The sequence below is a fragment of the Biomphalaria glabrata genome, chromosome 6 (genome assembly GCF_947242115.1).
Source record: "Biomphalaria glabrata chromosome 6, xgBioGlab47.1, whole genome shotgun sequence".
Taxonomy (NCBI): Eukaryota; Metazoa; Mollusca; class Gastropoda; family Planorbidae; genus Biomphalaria; species Biomphalaria glabrata.
Window position 1 is genome coordinate 9,581,391 of NC_074716.1, and position 19,687 is coordinate 9,601,077.

Genomic DNA, 19,687 nt, shown 5'->3' on the forward strand with positions numbered 1-19,687 from the left:
GATTTAGCCATTTCTGTCAATACCGAAATATTATTTTTCCATTTCACTCTCAAACACAATAACGAATTACAAGTAATTAATTATTAGACTTGTTACTTTTTTGGTTGATTCATGTCTTGTCTATGTCAATGAATAATTGTGTCAGGTGCAGCTTGATTCGAGAATGGATGTGGGAGTAATAACGTGTACACACTTTTTACCAGACAGACGGACAATTGAATTGAAATAAGCTTTGCAATTAGAAACAGTATTAATATCCTAATATCAACAAAAGCTCTTTATTTAACGTTAACAAAACTTCGAACAGATATTGTTCTACTGTCACGTTTGTAACAAAAAATAAAATAAATTCTAAGCTTTAGTAAAATATATTCAAAGGTGTAAAGACCAAAAAATGTTTGGAAATTCAACATTTTAAAGCGTAACAGGACCTAATAAAACAACTGAATCAACTAGCCGCAAGAAACAACATGTTATTCTTTCCGTGTTAACTTTTTCATGTTATTCTTTCCGTGTTAAATTTTCCAAATTAATCTTTCTGTGTTAACGCTTTGGTGTTAACTTTTCTGTGTTAAATTTTCAGTGTTTAATTAGCAAACGCATTTTGAACACATCTGCTAGGAAATCCTCAGAGTCATACCGTTTTGTCTAGTTCCGTTCTACCTGTATCCTGGGGAAATGTTAACAAGACTCCATAGAGATAACTCTTCTGTCACCAAAGAGCAAACTATACTGCTCTGCCCTCCGGTTATGTATGTCAGTGTTTTTGTTAACAAGACGAGGCCGTCAGCAGTTCTTAGAGGCGCCAAGGAAGCCGAATAAAGTGATTCAAAGAAAGGGCACAAGTCTATGTTCCTTATACCACAGAGTTTTTTTTTATATCTTTCTTGGCCCATTGTTAACATAATCGATATATCAATGTACTTTTGTTTTTTTGTTGCAATGAAATAAAAGTGCTCATGTATTTCTTTTCCATTGTGATGTAGTGATCTAATTATGACTGAATACTTGGGGGGCGCGGTGGCTGAGTGGTTAGGCGCTTGATTTACGAACCTGGGGTCCTGAATTCGAATATCGGTGAAGACTGGGGTTTCTTTTTTAACATTAATTTCAATAAGTTTTATGTCGTTTAATAAAATTTGATTGATTAATTGATAGTTAACAAAATGAATTTGATTTTAATTTCTACATATTCTAATTCAATAAGTCCTACAGCCCGCTATACTTTCATCACAATTAATACTAATATTTATAATTTTGATGTATGTTTCAAAGCAGGTAAACATTACATGTATATGTAACTTCCTTCATCATATCAGAAAATTTCAAATGGTACAAATAAAAATTCAACGATTTGATAATCAATTGTAAATTTTTATTTCTTGGTTATTTCATACACATTTCAACAAATAAAAATATCAAAACGTATATCTTTTTAAAAAAAAAAAAATCCACATTTACATCTAATTTCAAAATCTTTACATTATGAACTTTACAATAAAATAGAAGCCAAACACTTAGGCTATAAAAAAAATCAGTAAACATCCGTATAGTTGAAACACATTTTTAGATTCCAAACATAAAACAATACTAATGGAATCAATTTTTAATTGTACATTACATTCATCTCTTTTTTCTTTTACATCTGATGTTCACAGATATCTTCACACATATGAATACTGTCATCAAAGCCACTTGTTTTGAAAGACTGGTATAATGAACAACCCTACGAGATTGTAAACACATTTCTAGCTACGTACTTCGCCTGACTTTCGAATGTAACAAGAACAATTACGGCAGGAATAAGTTGACTAGTGTAACAACATTGGAAAAATAATTAAATCTAGAGACACTCCAGGACAGACGAATACAGAGTAAAGTGGAAATAATATATGCTATAGCTTACCAAGGCAAAAAAAAACAACAACTAATAAAATACTCAGAAAGGGACAAAGATAAAGCGGCGTTTTTTAAACTTAGTATATCAGTAAACACACATATAAGTGATTTTTCTTCACTAATGCCATTAGAGCAGGGGTTCTCAACCTATGGGTCGCGACCCCCTTGGGGGTAAATTGACGATTTGCCAGGGGTCGTCTAAGACCATCGAAACTATTGATTGTTATTGTCTACTCTTCTAGTGCTGTATCTGTGTATCGGGGGGAGGGGGGGGGGTCGCCGCAGTGTGAGGAATTGTAAAAAGGGGTCGCCGAGCATAAGGGGTTGAGAACCGCTGCATTAGAGCATGGAATGAGTAGCCAGGAAAATCAACGACTTAATAGAGTTTTAACATCCATGACTAGATGAACATATGGGTACGCCTAGGTTAAATAATCCTATCTTTTGAATTAACGTCTGCAACGTATAAGATAAGAATATTTGTAGTGATTTTACTGGCTTGAATAACTGTTTGTCACAAGACGGAATGGCCTTAAACCTTCTATAATACGTTTCTTGTAGTTATTCCCGTTTATTAAGATAATACATTAATACGGTACTAGATTAATGCCCCTACATTATTATGCAGTCTTAAATAAGAAATCTGAAACAGGATCACAATGAATGATACATTTTAAAAAACTATGGACCATTCTCCCCATGCATCCTGGTTAATCGAATGTATAGCTCTACTACACTTTCTATTCTTACAATGATAGGACTTTAATCAGAGGCGTTGCTAGGGTGGGGTAGGGAGTGGGAGAATTTAAAAATCCCCCGGGCCCGCACTTGAGGGGGCCCCTGAAATGAGTGCTTTTTGAACATTAAATATACGCTAAATGCAAGGGACCCCTATGAGGTCAAGCCCAACACCCGGCCCTCAAATGATGGCGGATTCCTAGCTACGTCACTGCCTTTAGATCTAGATTTAGAAGACAACTCCAACACTTTTCCTGAACATTAATTTATATATTAAACTCATCAAGGATTGCGGAAATACTCGAAGCCGTAGAGTCCCTTCAAGATAATTATTTTCTCGTTCTGTAGACAATTTTAAATGTATTTCCTTTTTTTACTTTCAAAAATTATAACAAACAAACAAAACAAAATAAACTACAGTTTTCCCAGTGAGACAAACTAGCTAAATTTTTTTTTCTCAACATCAACTGTCAAATTTCTAAGAAAATCGTTAGAGCCGTGTTCGAGATCCCTAAACATAAACCAGAAGGTTTTTCACACTCAAAATCTTCCACGCAGTTAAAAGATGAAGAGACCTAGTTAAAAAAAAGGAAAGTTTGTACAGCCATATTACATCACGTGACTCATTAGGACCTTCCTATAAGAGACCCAGGTAAAAGTTGGAGAGGCAGATACAGTGGCGTAGCGCTAGGGTGGGGGGGAGGAAAAGGGGAGAAATTGAAAATCCCTCCAGGCCCCAACTTGAGTAGGGCCCCCAAATTAGTGTTTTTTTTACATTAAGAATTAAATATTACGCAAAATGCATGTCCCCCAAAGAGGTCAAGGCCCCCCGGGCCCCCAACCGATGGAAAATTCTTAGCTACGCCCCTGGACAGACAAAAGAATCGACGGGAAGACTCAAAGAATGAAAGGACGTGTCAATGAGAGAGATTTTCATCTGGGTAAATGACAGAGAGGAAATGAGAGAGAAGGTGGTTCTACAGACCAATGGTCAAGAGTAGGTAAATGTTACGATATCATTATAGAATATGTAAATGTCTTATCTCTAATATAGTTTTAAAAATAAGACAACAAAATTAAGCATTAAAAAAAGCATAATATCAGCTGGAAAAAATAAACTTGAAATAAAAACATTTAAAAAAAGCAGCATGAGATTCGGTAGAGGATGTCTAAAATGTAAAAGAATTTAAACATCTGATCATTTCAAACAATTCATGTAGTTTTTGAGGTATCAGTAAAATGTTAACACTAGTAACAATCATCTAACAACCATCTAACAACCATCTGATGGAGACTTGAAACCATTTACTAATGGCTTTATACTCTGCATATATTATAAATTCATAAATTACTTTCTTTCACCAAATCTGCACTAGCTTCTGTTATCTAAACAGGTCGGACGGACTGACAGACAGACCACATAAAACTGATAGCCGTTTTCCTCTTTTGCGTGCAGCTAAAATTTAAAGGCTTATACTGAATTTAAGGGATGTGTTGTCTAGAGGCTAAATACGCTTGAACTTGGCTTGGATCAAAGGGGGCTCGAGGTTCAACACCCGACTCGAGCAGATCTGCGTTTAATGAGCCCTAAAGGCAGCACGGAAAATCTCCAACCAGATACACGCCTTCCCCCACTGGTCCACAAATGAGATTGGATTATAGCGCTCTGAACATGCTATAAACATAAAAGTTGCGCTACATTAAATCTATAAATAAACAAATTATTTAATTAATGAACTCTAGCACAAAGGCTAAGAAATTACTATATAAAATAAAATACAAAAAAACAAAATATCCCCCACCCTAAAAACAGAATGAAATCGATCAAAAAAAAAGTGAATTGCACAAAAGCGTGTTGTACTACCATATAGATCTATATAATCTACTATTATATTCATGTGTGTTATTAAAGCCTTAGGTTACAATGTCACATTGTCACAAGAACAGAACAGATAAAAGAGACCTACATACAACAATCTAAGTTTCCAATTAAGTTCATTAATAAATATACTAGGTTATCAGGACAATACACATATATTGTTCTTCTCCTTCTTCGTGGAACACCAATAAATGGTTTCACAAAATAAAAATTTAAAAAAAGAAAATAAAAATAAAAGGAAAGAATACCATAACATAATAAATAATAAGCAAAGTATAAAAAATCGTTTAAATAAAAAAATAAAAAAAATGGAAGAGATCAGTACTTTAAACTATATCTACAAATAATGTACAAGTTATGTCCCTTATTCGATATCAAACAAAATTATTAATTACCAATAATTAATTGACTAATTGAGTAATTATATTTATTTGTTCATTTTTTGTTAGGTACAATAAATTTTTTTAAAGTACCGACTTGATCGGAGAAAGCGTGAGGGAGGAATAGACTTAACATTATTTAAGGGGACTAAACCCAACAAATTTAATCATATATGTGAATACTGAAGCATTAGTTTCCCTTGTTGCTATTAAACAAAATAATGTATCACCAGTAACTTTTTAATTGATTAATGTTTTGTCTGTATAAATGAATAATTGTGCGAAGTTTCAGCTTGATGAAAGAATGGGTGTGCGAGAAATAACGTGTACATCTTTTGACAGACAGACAGACAGACTTTGTAAAAACCATAAGGCTTCAATATATTGCGGGGTCGAGCTAAACTGTAAAGCTAACACCTCATTACAAAACCACAAAAAAAAAGTTTGTAAAGGATAAAATATTACCCATTTGTAAAGCTAACACCTCATTACAAAACCACAAAAAAAAAGTTTGTAAAGGATAAAATATTACCCATTTGTAAAGCTAACACCCTATTACAAAACCACAAACAAAACAAAAAAGTTGTAAAGAATAAAATATTAACCAATTGTAAAAAAGAAAAATGTTGAAAAGAAAAAAAATTACCCTTTTGTCATTTCATGTGGAGTCACAAAGGTCAAAATACTGTGTTCATGATATACAATAAATGGTATTACAGTAAGTTACTATTTATTCAAATAGTATTTATTACAGTCTTAGCTACTTAAATTTATTGCTTAATTTTATTCTCATTGCGATTAAACAATTAGACTATAGTGTCTACATTATAAATCACTGAACTAATTAGTTTTCATTATTAGTTTAGATCACGTTAATAAGCTTCGAAACGTTTATAATGTTTACCATTATTTATTTTCATAATTTTTTGGGGTATAAAAATGATATATTTGTGCCATAGCTATAGAAATAGAAATATATAGACTGGCCTATCTCTCTCTTTCTCTCATATATATATAAATATATATTAACATATATATATATATATATATATATATATATATATATATATATATATATATATATATATATATTAATATATATATATATATTTATATATATATAAGTATATCAGTGTTCAGTTGCAACGCATTGACGCAGACGAATCCTTTTATATATGTATATGGTAGTGACTTAAATATGACAGTTTATTTTTTCATGTATTAAATAGTGACTATTTTTTTATGTTATTTCCAAGTCATTTATAACTGTTAATAAGCCTTTTTAAAGTTTCTAATCATGGAATCTGAGAAAGAGAATGTCTACTCTAGTCTTGTCAGTAGCGAATATTTCATAGATGTTTAGCTTACTTTAAGGTGCAAGTCATTAGTAACAAAAGGATCTAGTACCACGAAATTGGTTACGAAAATACGCTTACCAACATGTTTAACAATATATTCTAGTAGCACACAATTTGTTACAAAAAAACGCTTACCAACATTTTGTGCTACTAAATTTGTTACGAAAAAAACTTTATCAACATGTTTTGCAAATCATCTAGTAGCATAAAATTTGTTACGAAAAAACGCTTACCAACATCTTGTGCTACTAAATTTGTTACGAAAATACGCTTACCAACATGTTTAGCAATACATCTAGTAGCATCAAATTTGTTACGAAAAAACGCTTACCAACATCTTGTGCTACTAAATTTTTACGAAAATACGCTTACTAACATGTTTAGCAATACGTCTAGTAGCATCAAATTTGTTACGAAAAAACGCTTACCAACATCTTGTGCTACTGAATTTGTTACGAAAATACGCTTACTAACATGTTTAGCAATACGTCTAGTAGCATCAAATTTGTTACGAATAAACAATTACCAACATGTTTTGCAAATAATCTTGTGCTACTAAATTTGTTACGAAAAAACGCTTACCAACATCTTGTGCTACTAAATTTGTTACGAAAAAACGCTTACCAACATCTTGTGCTACTAAATTTGTTACGAAAATACGCTTACTAACATGTTTAGCAATACATCTAGTAGCATAAAATTTGTTACGAATAAAACGCTTCCCAACATCTTGTGCTACTGAATTTGTTACGAAAATACGCTTACTAACATGTTTAGCAATACATCTAGTAGCATAAAATTTGTTACGAATAAACAAATACCAACATATTTTGCAAATAATCTTGTGCTACTAAATTTGTTACGAAAAAACGCTTACCAACATGTTTAGCAATACATCTAGTAGCATCAAATTTGTTACGAAAAAACGCTTACCAACATTTTTTGCTACTAAATTTGTTACAAAAAAAACGCTAACAACATGTTTAGCAATACATCTAGTAGCATAAAATTTGCATAAAACTCTTACCAACATGTTTGCAATATATCTAGTAGGACTGATTTTTGTTTAAAAAACGCTTACCAACATGTTTTGTAATTATTGCAATACACCTAGAAGAACAAAATTATGTTTCAAATAAACGCGTACCAACATGTTTTGCAATATATCTTGTAGTACAAAATTTTGTTACGAAAAAACGAAATAGGCTTACAAATATGTTTTGCAATACCCAATAGTTTCTTTACAATTGCAGGAAGATAAACAAAAACAAAAAGCATGAAGTTCTCAGGTTTCGAATCCGGGACCATTGTACGACAGTGAAAAGCGCATACCACACGACCAAACATCCATTCTGGAAGAGTTTAGGTCTTAAATTAACATGCAAGACTAGATGTACTCATGGAATTGCGTAGAATGTAATTATCTTCTTGTTTCAAAGGAAAGTCGGCTATTTATAAGATATAAAAAAAAATTATCTGTAGCGTTTTGTTTAATGAACAGCGAGGTTGGAATTTTGTTAAAAGAGTGTCGAAGAATAGATTCAATCCGACAATATATCTCCTAAAATTTGGATTTGTAATGTCGCGCCTAAACATTTTCAGTCGGTTCAGAAAAGCGCTTCCAGACTAGCTATACAAGTTAAGATTCGGTCGGTTTAGAATAGCACCTACCGACTTTGATGGTACGATTGTAAGATCTCTTATTTAGCAATTAAAGTTCCAGCACAAATGTATTCGTTTATGAATTAATGTTGGACATTTGTTTACAAACAGTTTACAAGTTTTTCAACTATAAAAACAAAGCTACAACATTGAACTATAATAAACTATATATAATGCAAAATACAAAAAAAAAATAATTAAATTTGTAATAAGCCTCAAACGACAATCTATAAAAAGGACTAATTCAGCTTATACCAATAACTCAGTCAAGTACTATTTCTGTCCCTTGCTTGAGATACCAAACAAAGTAATTTATTACCAAATAATTAATTAACTAATTGGTATTTATTGTGTTGTCAGGTAGAAGAATTAATTCTGCAAAATGTCAGCTTTGATCCAATATTTGGGTGTGGGAGAATTAATGTGTACAAACTTTTGGCCAGACAGACAGACAGAGTGAGTTGCTATAAGCTTTGTAAAAATAAAGATTCATTTGTTCATAGCAGTTAAAAACAATTCAGTGAAACGCACTAGACGTCAGATGAACTAGTTTCTAAAGCCAATAATAAAGCTAATAAACGTAGGCGTTTAGCACAAGAGCAAAGAATAGGGCGCCCTTCTCTTAGCTCCCTTGCAAGTTCGCTAATGTTTTCCATACCTTCGTGTATATAGATTGATTCGTGGCATTTCCAACATTTCACATTATAACTTGGCCTTTTCAAATGTAAGAAGAAAAAAAATATTCTTTTAACGAAAACCAATTTTAAGACTTTGTATGGCAAGGTAAAATTTTGAAAACATATTTCTAGCACTCTGCAAACGTTGATGCTCTATAAATGAGTGCAGTATTTAACATGACTACGCAGACTCGGTTGTGACCTTCATATTTTGCCACAATTGAAAAAGATTTGGTCTGCCAAAAGGCTGTGGGAAGCGTCTAGTGTGGTAGACGTTTTCTTGTTGCCACCGCTGGCAAGCATTTGTGAAAGGGTGAGCATTTTGTAAGCCTCCCTAGCTAGAACATAGCCTCTTTACAGCACTTCCTATGCGGCACCTCCTCATGGAGGAGGCTTGACCCCAAGATGTGAGGCAGTCATGTAAGAGTTCTCTAGCTCTTTTAGAAGCCATTTGCTGCCAGATGTTTTCTCAGTGGGTGCTTTTAAAACGCATGTATTTTCGTTCACACCATAATCAGAAATGTAGGGTTGATTAAGATAACCTTAGCAGCATATGTCCTTTATGGAATACATGCACCTCTGTTGGAAGAGTTAAGGGGGCCTTAGATGCTTTCTATACTGATAATTACCTTTCAAATAGTAGAATAAGCTTAAATCTCCGGGATCCAAAATGTGATACCCTGTCCATTGTCTAAAGCTCCTTAAGTGAGTTTCTTGATTGGAAAAGTCTCGTCTAATTTGAATGTCCAAAGCTAGACAAAAAAGAAACCAAAATATTACATATTTTTAGTGTCTAAAAATCCATGGGTGATTTTCAAAATGGAGGTGAAACTATAAATATCGGTTGTGTCCCTTATATAAAGGACGAAAGAGTTGATTAGATCATACAAGACATTATCGTAAATATTGATTAATTGTGAGCGAAAATCAGATGGATTTGAAATATTACCGTTTAATTACTTACAAATATCTTTTTTTTTAAATATACAAATTACGATTTCAAATTATATCGTCCTTATGTATCAAAGATTTCACAGCGAATGCATTTGTATATTTGGATTGTTAGGGGTTGTTTTTGTTTTGTTTTTTGGATCATTTAACACCTGAAAGAAATAATAGAAGAGAGTTGATTACAACATTGTAACGGTCAAGTTCAAAGTAGAAATTGTTTTCTTATAAATATCAAATACAGAACTGTATCTTACATGGCGCTCTACAGGTAATGCCATGGGTATCGTGGCTCCACATGGCTCTAATTTGTTGTTTTCTGGAGCTTTCGGACTCTTCCTGTGCTGTCATACTCTCCTGTCCTATTGATTTAAAACATAATAGTGACCATTTCATTTAAACTCTATATTTAAAAAAAGCATTAAAAACAAATTATTGTAGAAAATAAAATACCTTCTTTATTTAGCTTATAATAAGGCGTGTCTTCGAGTTCAAAGAATAATAACAAGAACAAGTTAAAAGCACTACGTCAAATCTGATAAAACGTTCTTTATTTCTTAGAGAGTGATTATTTTTTAGGTTTATCGCATCATCAAAACCTGTTCAGTAGCAGACCGTTATAAAGAATAGTAAACTTTTTCTTTAAAGTTTTTAACCACCCACCCAGGTTCCGCCAAGAAGTTCAGACTTAATAAAGGTATTGTAAAAGCACAATTAGAGAAACACTCATAAGACTATTTATGGAAAATGAGATTTGCGGATGTTTTAAGGGCATACCAATATCGTTGCTACTATCAATGCTGTTCTAAATGGTACTACTTTGTTCTTTAAGTGTGTTGGATTCTTCCTGAGCTGCCATACTCTTTTGACCTTTTGATTTTAAATATGATAATAACTGATCATTAGACAAATAGAAACTTCATTACAGAAACACACATAATACTATTTATGGAGGTTTGAGGATGTAATAAAGACTTACCAATATTGATGCTTTCATCCCTGTGTTGTTCATCTGTGTTATGATGTTGTGGACTTTCTGTGGTCTCTGTGGCATCAAGGTTCGGCTTTGTTTCACCACTTGCTGTGCTTGTCGGGGCTTGTTGTGCACCATCTATATGCCTTCCTCTCTGTCTTTGTACTTCAACTGTACATTATAAAGTTGATCTAGTACAAATGATTTTTCATAACACCTAAACATAAGTTATTTGACTTTAATATTGAGTTTAAACGAATTTTTTTAAAAGTTATTTGGTTGGAGATGTGGAAGAGTAGTTTAAACAGCTTGGCGTACTAACAAGGGGGCTCCTGTTAGAATCCCTAGTACAACACTAGGAATTTGAATTTTAAAATTCGACATTTGACTTGAGTAGAGCTTTAAGTCATATTCTCTTGAGGTGCCCCCCCCCCTTTTAATTATCCACAAATGAGATAGGTCTAGACTTCTGTTTACATGGTTTAGGATACATACTAGACTCGCTCTACAAAGACAATAATAATGGAACGACAAAGAGACAAATGAGAAAGAATTGTTAATAATATTGAAATAGTTTTAAAATTTTTAAATATAGTAACAAGTACATTTTTTAAAAAATACTCGTAACAATTATTTTGTATCAGTCATGTAATTAAACTTGCAATAAATCTAGACTAGCAGTAAAAAGCATCTAGAAAAAATGGGGAATGACGTGTCTTTGAACACATGACTCAGGCTTTTCAAGCCAACACGGTAGCCACTTTGCTAGCAGAGAGTTTATGAACATGGAGGATTGTATAGTTATCTATTATTATTATAGTCTTGTCCTATTTTTCAGGTTTGTGTTTACCAAGATCTATAAAGGGAACTAATTCAGCTTATACCATAACTCCAGTTACTCTCAATTTCTTTCCCTTGTTCGAGATACACAACAAATAATTTAATACCAATAGCTAATTAACCAATTGGTTATTTTTTTATTTTATTATTCTTATTTTCCAGTAAAAGAAATAATTGCGGAAAATTTCAGCTTGATCCTAAATTGGGTGTGGGAGAAATAACGTGTACAAACCTTTGACTAGACAGAGTTGATAAAAGCTTTGAAATGAAAATGCCAATAGCGAGCTGTTCAATTTGCAAAATCAACGTCACTCCGTAGGTCGAGTATAATCTAAAGTTGTATACTGCCAGCTAACTAGTTGGAATCTAACAACTATTTCATCTCTATCATTGGATTCTGAAGATCGATAATAGACATGATCAGAGAGATATGTCAAGTCCATAGTATGTACTGTTAGATCAAAAGAAGGCAAATATGTACACACTGGACTCTAATGTTTTTTTGCTCGGGTCTTTAATGCTGGTAAAAAGTCAAGTTTTGATATTTTCCTTCCAAATATCAGTAGCTATGATCTACAAACTGCCAACAGCTTTAATTGTCCTAATTTGCAATCATTACGCCCAGAATAAATGTTTTTTAGAATTTGTATTTACATAATTTTTAACAGAATATAAATAATGGAAATTTATTTACAAACCTTTTATCAAATAACTCCGCCAGGTACAAATGTTGTACACGTTATTTCTCCAACTTCCCATTCTCGAATAAAGTTGAAACTTTTCACAATTATGTAATGCCCTTAACTAAGGAGAAATTAGCCTAGTGTAGGTCGTCGACAAAAAATTTGAAGCTAACAGCTAACTTTCTATTGTGACACGCACTTGGCTGGCTCACTGGATAATGTGTCGGCTTGAGGAGGCTTGAACCCTCGAATTCGAATTCAAGTCGAAGAATTTTTTTTTTTTTATTTGTTTTAAAAAGCCATCGCGGAAGCCTTCTCCCAAAATGCCCCCATTCTTTCCCCCGCCCCCACAAAAAAATGGTCCACAATGGAACCTACTAAAAGCAAGAAATTACACTAAACAAAATCAAAATAATTCTAATCGTGAAGATTTATTATTGTTAGTGTTAGTCTAGTTCTATTACAAATTAATTTCACAATTAAGTCAAAAGAATGGCTAGATCTAAAATTGCACTAAATAAATAAGCTTTATTTTGAAATATTTTTTTGAATATTTTACTTGTTCAATGAACAGGTCTAATATTCTTGCGGAGGTAACTGTCTAATTAAGATAGAACTTTAAATCAAATATAAAATATTTTCATGCATTAGAATTATGGTTGTAAAAGCACCCGTTACGTTAAGATATTTAATATATTCAACTGATACTTCTTTTTTTGCTCTAATCAAAGGTAAGCTTTAATATCATTACCTGGTAAAGAAATGTCAATACTCTGTGCAACCACTAGATTTTGATGAGTAATGGAGTTACTCTGAAGTTCGCTAGATTGTGATGCTGCATTATGTCTAATTTCATCTGTGGAATTGTATATTTACATATCTTATCTTAAGTAATACAGACGTTACTTCAGAAAAGAAGATGATTACGTCCTACGCGTCATGTATGCATTCAGTCATACATTCAGTCATGCATTCATGTATGCATTCAGTCATACATTCAGTCATGCATTCATTCATGCATTCAGTCATGCATTCAGTCATGCATATTTTTTTGAACGTGGAAATTCTAAAAGATCTTGCTCGTCAGTTGTAAATTCAATCAAATTAAAGCTTTTCATATAGCGCTACTTTCATGCTTGTAGCATGTTCAGATCTTACTTATGGGCCAGTGGGGGGGGGGGGATCTGGGAGAAGGTTTTCCGTGCTGCCTTTTAGCACTTTGTAAACATAACTCTGCACGAGTCGGGCATCGAACCTTCATAGGTAGCCAAACGAAACCAAGTTCAAGCATACATAGCCTCTCGACCACGTATCTCCTAAGGATATCTTTAAAGTAATATTTTTACTAGAAATTATTTTGTTTTGAAGTTCAAATAATAGTAAGGTAATAACAGGAGCTAAATAATGTGTTTCCGTGATTACAAAGAGTAGAATGAATTAAATAACATGAATAAATCTTATCGGGTAATAATAACATAGTTCTTTAAAGAATGGTTATAATTAATTAAAAATTAAAATTAGTAATGTTTTCCACCAAAAAAAATACTTTCTTTTAATCGAAGATAATTTTTAAAAGCATACCTTGTGTTAAATTATTAATATTTTGTTGAACCTGTTGATACATAGTGGGATTAGATGTACTCAGAATTTCTCCAGACTCGGACGCAGCATTGTTCTGATTACTTTCATCCGTAGAAGTGGTAACTCTAGCACATCTTTCGTTATGGTAGGTAATACTGTGAGGGTTATCTTCCACTGACAGAAAATCATTTATCTTACCACAACTATCGCACCGAATTAAATCACCATTTCCTAAGTAATAAAATCCTGCTTCTGATAAAATCAGAAACGAGTAGTGGCTCCGATCTTGTCGCGGAACAGAACGATACGTTGCTAAGTTTACAAAACGATAGTCGAACGGTGAATACATCTGATGCTTGCTCCTAATTCAGAAGTGTATCTGTAAAGTCTTCGCTAAATTTGTGACCAACTGTATACCTTGTAGAGTCTAAAGAGTTTTGAACTATAAACGTCGAAATCTGCATTTAATTCAAAATATTTCGGGTGCTTCACTAACAATAATATTGCTGTCATTAAGGCTACTTTGACCTCTAAATTTACAGAGTTCCTTTTTTTTAGCGATATTATAAAGATAACAATTGTTTGTTTAAAGACACGATGCAGATAAAAGGTGGCCACATAATTTCTTTGGCTGACATAGTTTGTGATTTGGAGATTCTAGTATCGCAGAAAGTGCTCAATGTCTCTTCACAGAATTCAGAAAGTAATATAAAACTCAGAGAAAGAAAAGCAATACAGATTGATACAAAGCCTTTGATTTTTTCCATATTTGTTCTTCACATTGTGCCTCCAAAGGATTGATATAACTGAAGATATAAATCAACAAAAGTTATTAAAGACTTACAGCTAGTAAACAATGATCAAATAACAATCATGTAGTCTCAATGCAAGTTAAAATATGTTGAAAGTTATGTGCCTTGTTTTAATGTAATAGAAAACTAAAGAAAACAAAAAAAAGTATAACATATTCGCTTATCTTCTCAAGGCCCAAAAAGTTTTTGAGTCGAAAATTGTTTTCCTTTCGATGTCCGATGCACTTTTAAAAATATTTCATTAAATTGAAGCCTCAAAATTAAGCTGTAAATCTCAATGTAACTGATTTTAAAAACAAAGAGTTCGGACCAAAACTATTAAAGGTTATTATTTCAGAAGACATGAAACAAGGCAGATGGAAACAACACATTTGCAGTATTTTATCTATCTTGTATTTATCCCACATATGTGTTGTTGTTTTTTTTTGTTAAAGGTTATAATATATCAACGCACTCAATCTGTCAGGTAACATATTTGTATACGTAATTTCTCCCACAACCTATTCTAGAATCAGGTTGTAGTTTTGAAAATTATTTCTTATACCTGACAAAGTAAGAATCCATTTAAATAAAAACTATTAGTTATACTATAGGTAATACATTTTTTTCTTTGTTATCGAACAAGGGAAAGACATCTTACTTGACACATGTTGTGTTATAAGATAAATTAGTCCCTTTTGCGAAGGCTTTAGCCCAGAGTGAAAAAGTTTGTATATGCATTTAAAAAGCGATCATGGTAACATTCGCCCAGGTACTCATTTCTTTCACCCCCCCCCCCTCCTTTCCCACATGGTTCAGACAAATGTCAGGATCATAGCGTTTTGAAAACGTTAAAAGCAAAAGTCAAAAACATTTTTTTTTCTAATCGCACAGATTTATAATCACTGGTCTAGATCTATTACAAATTTAATTACATGACTGAACCAAACTAATGGATACAATTACACATAGTATAGGCTTTGTTTTCTTTTAAGACATTGTATCATGCTATTCTAGTCAGGTTCTGAACTTGTAGTGGCTTAGTTATATGTATGCGATTTTACTAGAACATAGGTGATAAATAAATTTAGACTTAAAAATATGTAAAATTAACATTTTTGATACATTTATTTGTGTGTGAAACTTAACAACTCCATATTGTTACATTATTTATTACATATTTAAAATTTGAATAATATTGAAAGTCAATAAATAATAGACAAAATCCATATTCACACATCCGACACGGACTTCATACTTCATCAAGATTAGTGTTTCCCAAACTTTATCCTGAACGAACACTCAGCGTATTCGGATAGTTTAGCGGGACACTGATTATTTTTTAGGTTGGATTATTTCCTATTTATTTAAATTTTAAATAGAATACAACAATAACTAAACTCTAGTCTAAATTGAAACTTGTTATTTTATTTATTTTCATGCATATAAATTTAATGAAATGTGCAGAGAGATTAATTGATAAAAATAGTAAGACATAAGTCGCCTGATGGTTTCATTAGTGCTACTATTGATGTTGCCCAATCGCTGAAATTCACTTTAGACAGAATTCCTTCATTCTCTAGTTTATTCAACTCCTTTTCTACTTTTGCCTTAATAGCATAAGGGACGGGCCTTGCATTGCAGAGTTCTGGTTTAGCCTCATCTTTTATTGCTATGTTTGCCTGCATGTTTCTAACTATGCCTATTCTATCTGAGAAGACCTCTTCAAATTCCTTGATTAGTCAATGGATATTTTTTTGAATATAAGACTCAGAGGATATTAACTGTTTGATGTCACTCCAGTTGATCTTCAGAGATTTTATCCATTCACCTCCTAGTGTAGAATTGCTGCCTTTACTCAATATTTACAGAGGAAGTTTCTTGGTTTCATGATGATGGCATACTATTACATTCGCTTTTCCCAAAGGGAGTATTTCTTCTCTTGTATAGGCTCTCAAGTGGACATTAGTGCATTCAAGTTTTAGGTTTCTTTGAAAGATGTTCTTGTAATCTTCTACGGTCTTTAATGCTAGCCCAGAACACGTTTCTGTTTCCATATCTGTGTCAATTCTGTCGATATTAATTTTGATGCACATTTTGTTTGTGTTTGTTGACAAGCTGAATTTTTTTTTCTTCTATAGCTTCTTATACATTGTGTATCTTTCCTTCTCTTTTGCATGCTTTCTCTATATGACCTTGTTTGACACACTTGAAACAAGTAGCACTGCAAAAGAAGCATCTTGCTCTTGAATGTTTCGAGTAGCCAAAGGAGACACAAACAAGTAGCACTGCGAAAGAAGCATTTTGCTCTTGAATGATTCGAGTAGCCACAGGAGACACACATAGTTCTGATGTCTCCTTAATCTTCTTGTTTCGATGGAGATGAGTTGTAAGGTTCCTTTTGATCTCTTGTATAGAGATTGTCTTTCATTCGTAGTTCAGCTTTTGCTGTGCTCCTGTTGGTTTGCATTGTATGTAGAGATTGAGCTTGATTAGACTGAATCTGTTCTGCATCTCCATTGGCCGTCTCCATGGCTATAGCTATGTTGATAGCTGTCGATAATGTTAGATTGGCCTCTTGAAGGAATTTTTTTCTGAATGTTTACATCATTTAGACCACAAACAAATCTATCTCTAAATGAATCTTGGAGAGCCGGGCCTAAATTTACAGTGTTCTGACAGTGCTTTTATAGCAATTATAAATTCATTGATTGTTTCGTAGTCTTCTTGAATTTTGTTGTGAAATGTAAATATTTCCATAATCTCCAATGGGGGAGGGATGTAATAATTGTTTAGCAACTTTCAAAGCTTTTCATATGATTTGAGGATGGGCAAATCTGGGTACGCCAATGACCTTAATGTAATATAAGTCTTGCAGTTTAGAGGCTAGTAAAATAGGGTCTTTTTCTCCGATGGAGTACTGCTTGCAATAAAGTAGGCATCAAGCCTTTCTTTGTAATTAATAAACGTTTCTTTACCTTCATTGTACGTGTCTGGTTGTGTCCCTTTTTCGTCGCCAATTGTGGTGTCGTGAATTATTAAGTTCTATTATATATAGAATGTTATATATGTTAAGTGAACACACGTTCGGTGTATATATATATATATATATATATATATATATATATATATATATAGAGAGAGAGAGAGAGAGAGAGATAGATAGATATAGATATAGATATAGTATAAATTCGTATAATACAATAAAAATAATGATGATATACCACATATAGCATGCATCTTTAATTTAGATCTAGATCTAGGACAGCATACATATTTAAATTAGATCCAGATCTATGACAGCATAAATATTTAGATTAGATCTTGATCTATGATAAAATACATTTAAATTAAATCTGAGTTATACTAAATGGGATGTTTGCACACGCACACAAATATATCATGTATAGTACAGTAGGCCTATAGTGTCATCCATATCTAGATCTAGTAAGCTCTACATCTAAATGTATAACATCTTTCACTTTTTCAATTGCTCATACAGTTGCAAAAAGCTCATTACCCTATCGGAAATATTTAAGATTTGAAAAAAATGACACCTCTACTCTAAGACTATGATTCCAGAGAATAAGACGCCAACATGTTCTTGATTTTGTTATACTAATTAACTAAGAAGATCAATTTTCAGATTCGATTTCATGCACCGATTTCATTATTGTCTACTTAAAGATGGCTGCCTGGCGTTGTGGTACGGTTTCGAATATTTCCCACTACCACCCCCTCTCTCTGCCTGTGGAAGGTTTAGGGCTAGAATGTAAAAGTCTCAATTCTGACCAAAAAAAAATCCGATCAACTAAAACATACTAATGGCAATGTCTTTGTTTCCTACGATTTGGAATGAGTTCAATGTTTTAAATGACTACGAAAACCTAGATGTGGAGCTGAATACAAAACAAAAAAAAAGAATGACAGAGAAAAAAAAAGTTTGTTTAAATAAGTTGAAATAAGCTAAAATGCCTTGTTCTGAGATTATAGCATATACAGTAGGGCCTACATAATTTTTTTTACATGCGCAAGATAGGAACTTACAAACTTGATTAAGTTAACAGATAACGTGAATGGTATCTTTAGACGCTAGTCATTAGCAAAGACAATAGTTTATTTAGGAATTCCCAATGTTACATGGCTTTTTGTTTTATAATTATACAGCTGACAATAACAAAAATTCTTAATTAACACGGGACCCCTGAGTTAGGAAGCCAATTGCTTTATAGCTTTCACTGAAGCATTTGGGGCTCATTTTCTTGCTATGTTGCTCGTGTAGCTTTCTGAGGAAAAAAATTTCGAGGATTCTGGTATAAAAGAAAATTCTGTCGTCGCCATTAACCGAGTCACGGCTTTAACGTAGACTCCAGGAACTGTTTGTGCACTACTTAGCAACTCATTTCGTAATGAAACAAAGTAACAATTAAATTACTTTAATTCACAATGACATCATTTTTCTTACTTATAGCGTATATTTAATCCAATTTGTCTGCAGAAATCTATTCATTAGGGAAAAAACAAGCACAATGTGAAGACTCTGCCGCCATCTTAATTTATATCTCGAACGATGTTTGCAATAGTTATTAATAGCTATCTATTTAGGTAGGAGCTGATAAACTCGCTGTTTTCATAGGTATGGGATTATATTTTACGTATGTTTCAGCTTTGTAAAATCAAATTTCTACGCTTTTTTTTTTTTGTTTTGTTTTGCTTGTTGTAGCAGAAATTAATTTTCATAATATAGTTGGCAACAATGAACATTTACTATAACCTCCTTGACATTGATTTGTTTCTCTATTTCTTTTTCACGTCTGCCAAACTTTTGTAGTTTCTTAAGTTTTTCATTCATTCTTTTGTATAGCACCCCCCCCCCCATTTCGTCATGTCCTTTTATTTTTACTATGTTTACAATTTAGCGTAACTATTTCAAGACTATGTTATACAGACTTTTTTGGTGAGCTAAAAGGTGGTCGACGTAACAGAGGCGCCCCACGGAAACGCTTCAAAGACCAGCTTAGGCGTCAACTTTCTTTGGCTGACATAGAAGAGAGCACCTGGTTGCATGCGGCTTCAGAACGAAACAGCCGGAGGTCACTCACGAAGGCCGCGGCATACACATTTGAGACCAAAAGAAAATCCGCTGCCGAGGACAAACGCAGACGGCGAAAAGAAAATCTAAATAGACCACCTGCGGACAATGGTTATGCTTGCCCTGAATGTGGCAAAATATATAGGTCACAGTTGGGACTGCGCAGCCACGGGAAATACTGCATTC

The 19,687-nt window shown here is 33.0% G+C and overlaps 1 protein-coding gene across 4 annotated transcripts; it reads right to left on the reverse strand.

Annotated features, from left to right (window-relative positions):
* Positions 1-1,364: 1,364 nt before the first annotated feature.
* Positions 1,365-19,016, reverse strand: LOC106065695 (uncharacterized). Of its 4 annotated transcripts, XM_056033487.1 has the most exons (8): positions 18,875-19,016; positions 13,619-14,424; positions 12,789-12,893; positions 10,521-10,685; positions 9,799-9,903; positions 9,223-9,345; positions 8,575-8,630; positions 1,365-5,581 (listed from the first exon to the last, which is right to left on the reverse strand). In XM_056033487.1, the coding sequence occupies exons 2-7, from the start codon at positions 13,965-13,967 to the stop codon at positions 8,614-8,616; spliced, it is 864 nt and encodes a 287-aa protein (XP_055889462.1). In that variant the 5' UTR covers positions 13,968-14,424; positions 18,875-19,016; the 3' UTR covers positions 1,365-5,581; positions 8,575-8,613. The 4 variants fall into 4 exon arrangements, 3 of the variants coding, with proteins under 3 accessions (XP_055889462.1, XP_055889461.1, XP_013080040.2); XM_056033486.1 differs by having other exon boundaries at positions 1,365-8,630; positions 17,967-19,014; XR_008778607.1 differs by lacking the exons at positions 1,365-5,581; positions 8,575-8,630 and adding an exon at positions 9,558-9,696 and having other exon boundaries at positions 9,222-9,345; positions 18,875-19,012.
* Between the last annotated feature and the right edge of the window lie 671 nt (positions 19,017-19,687).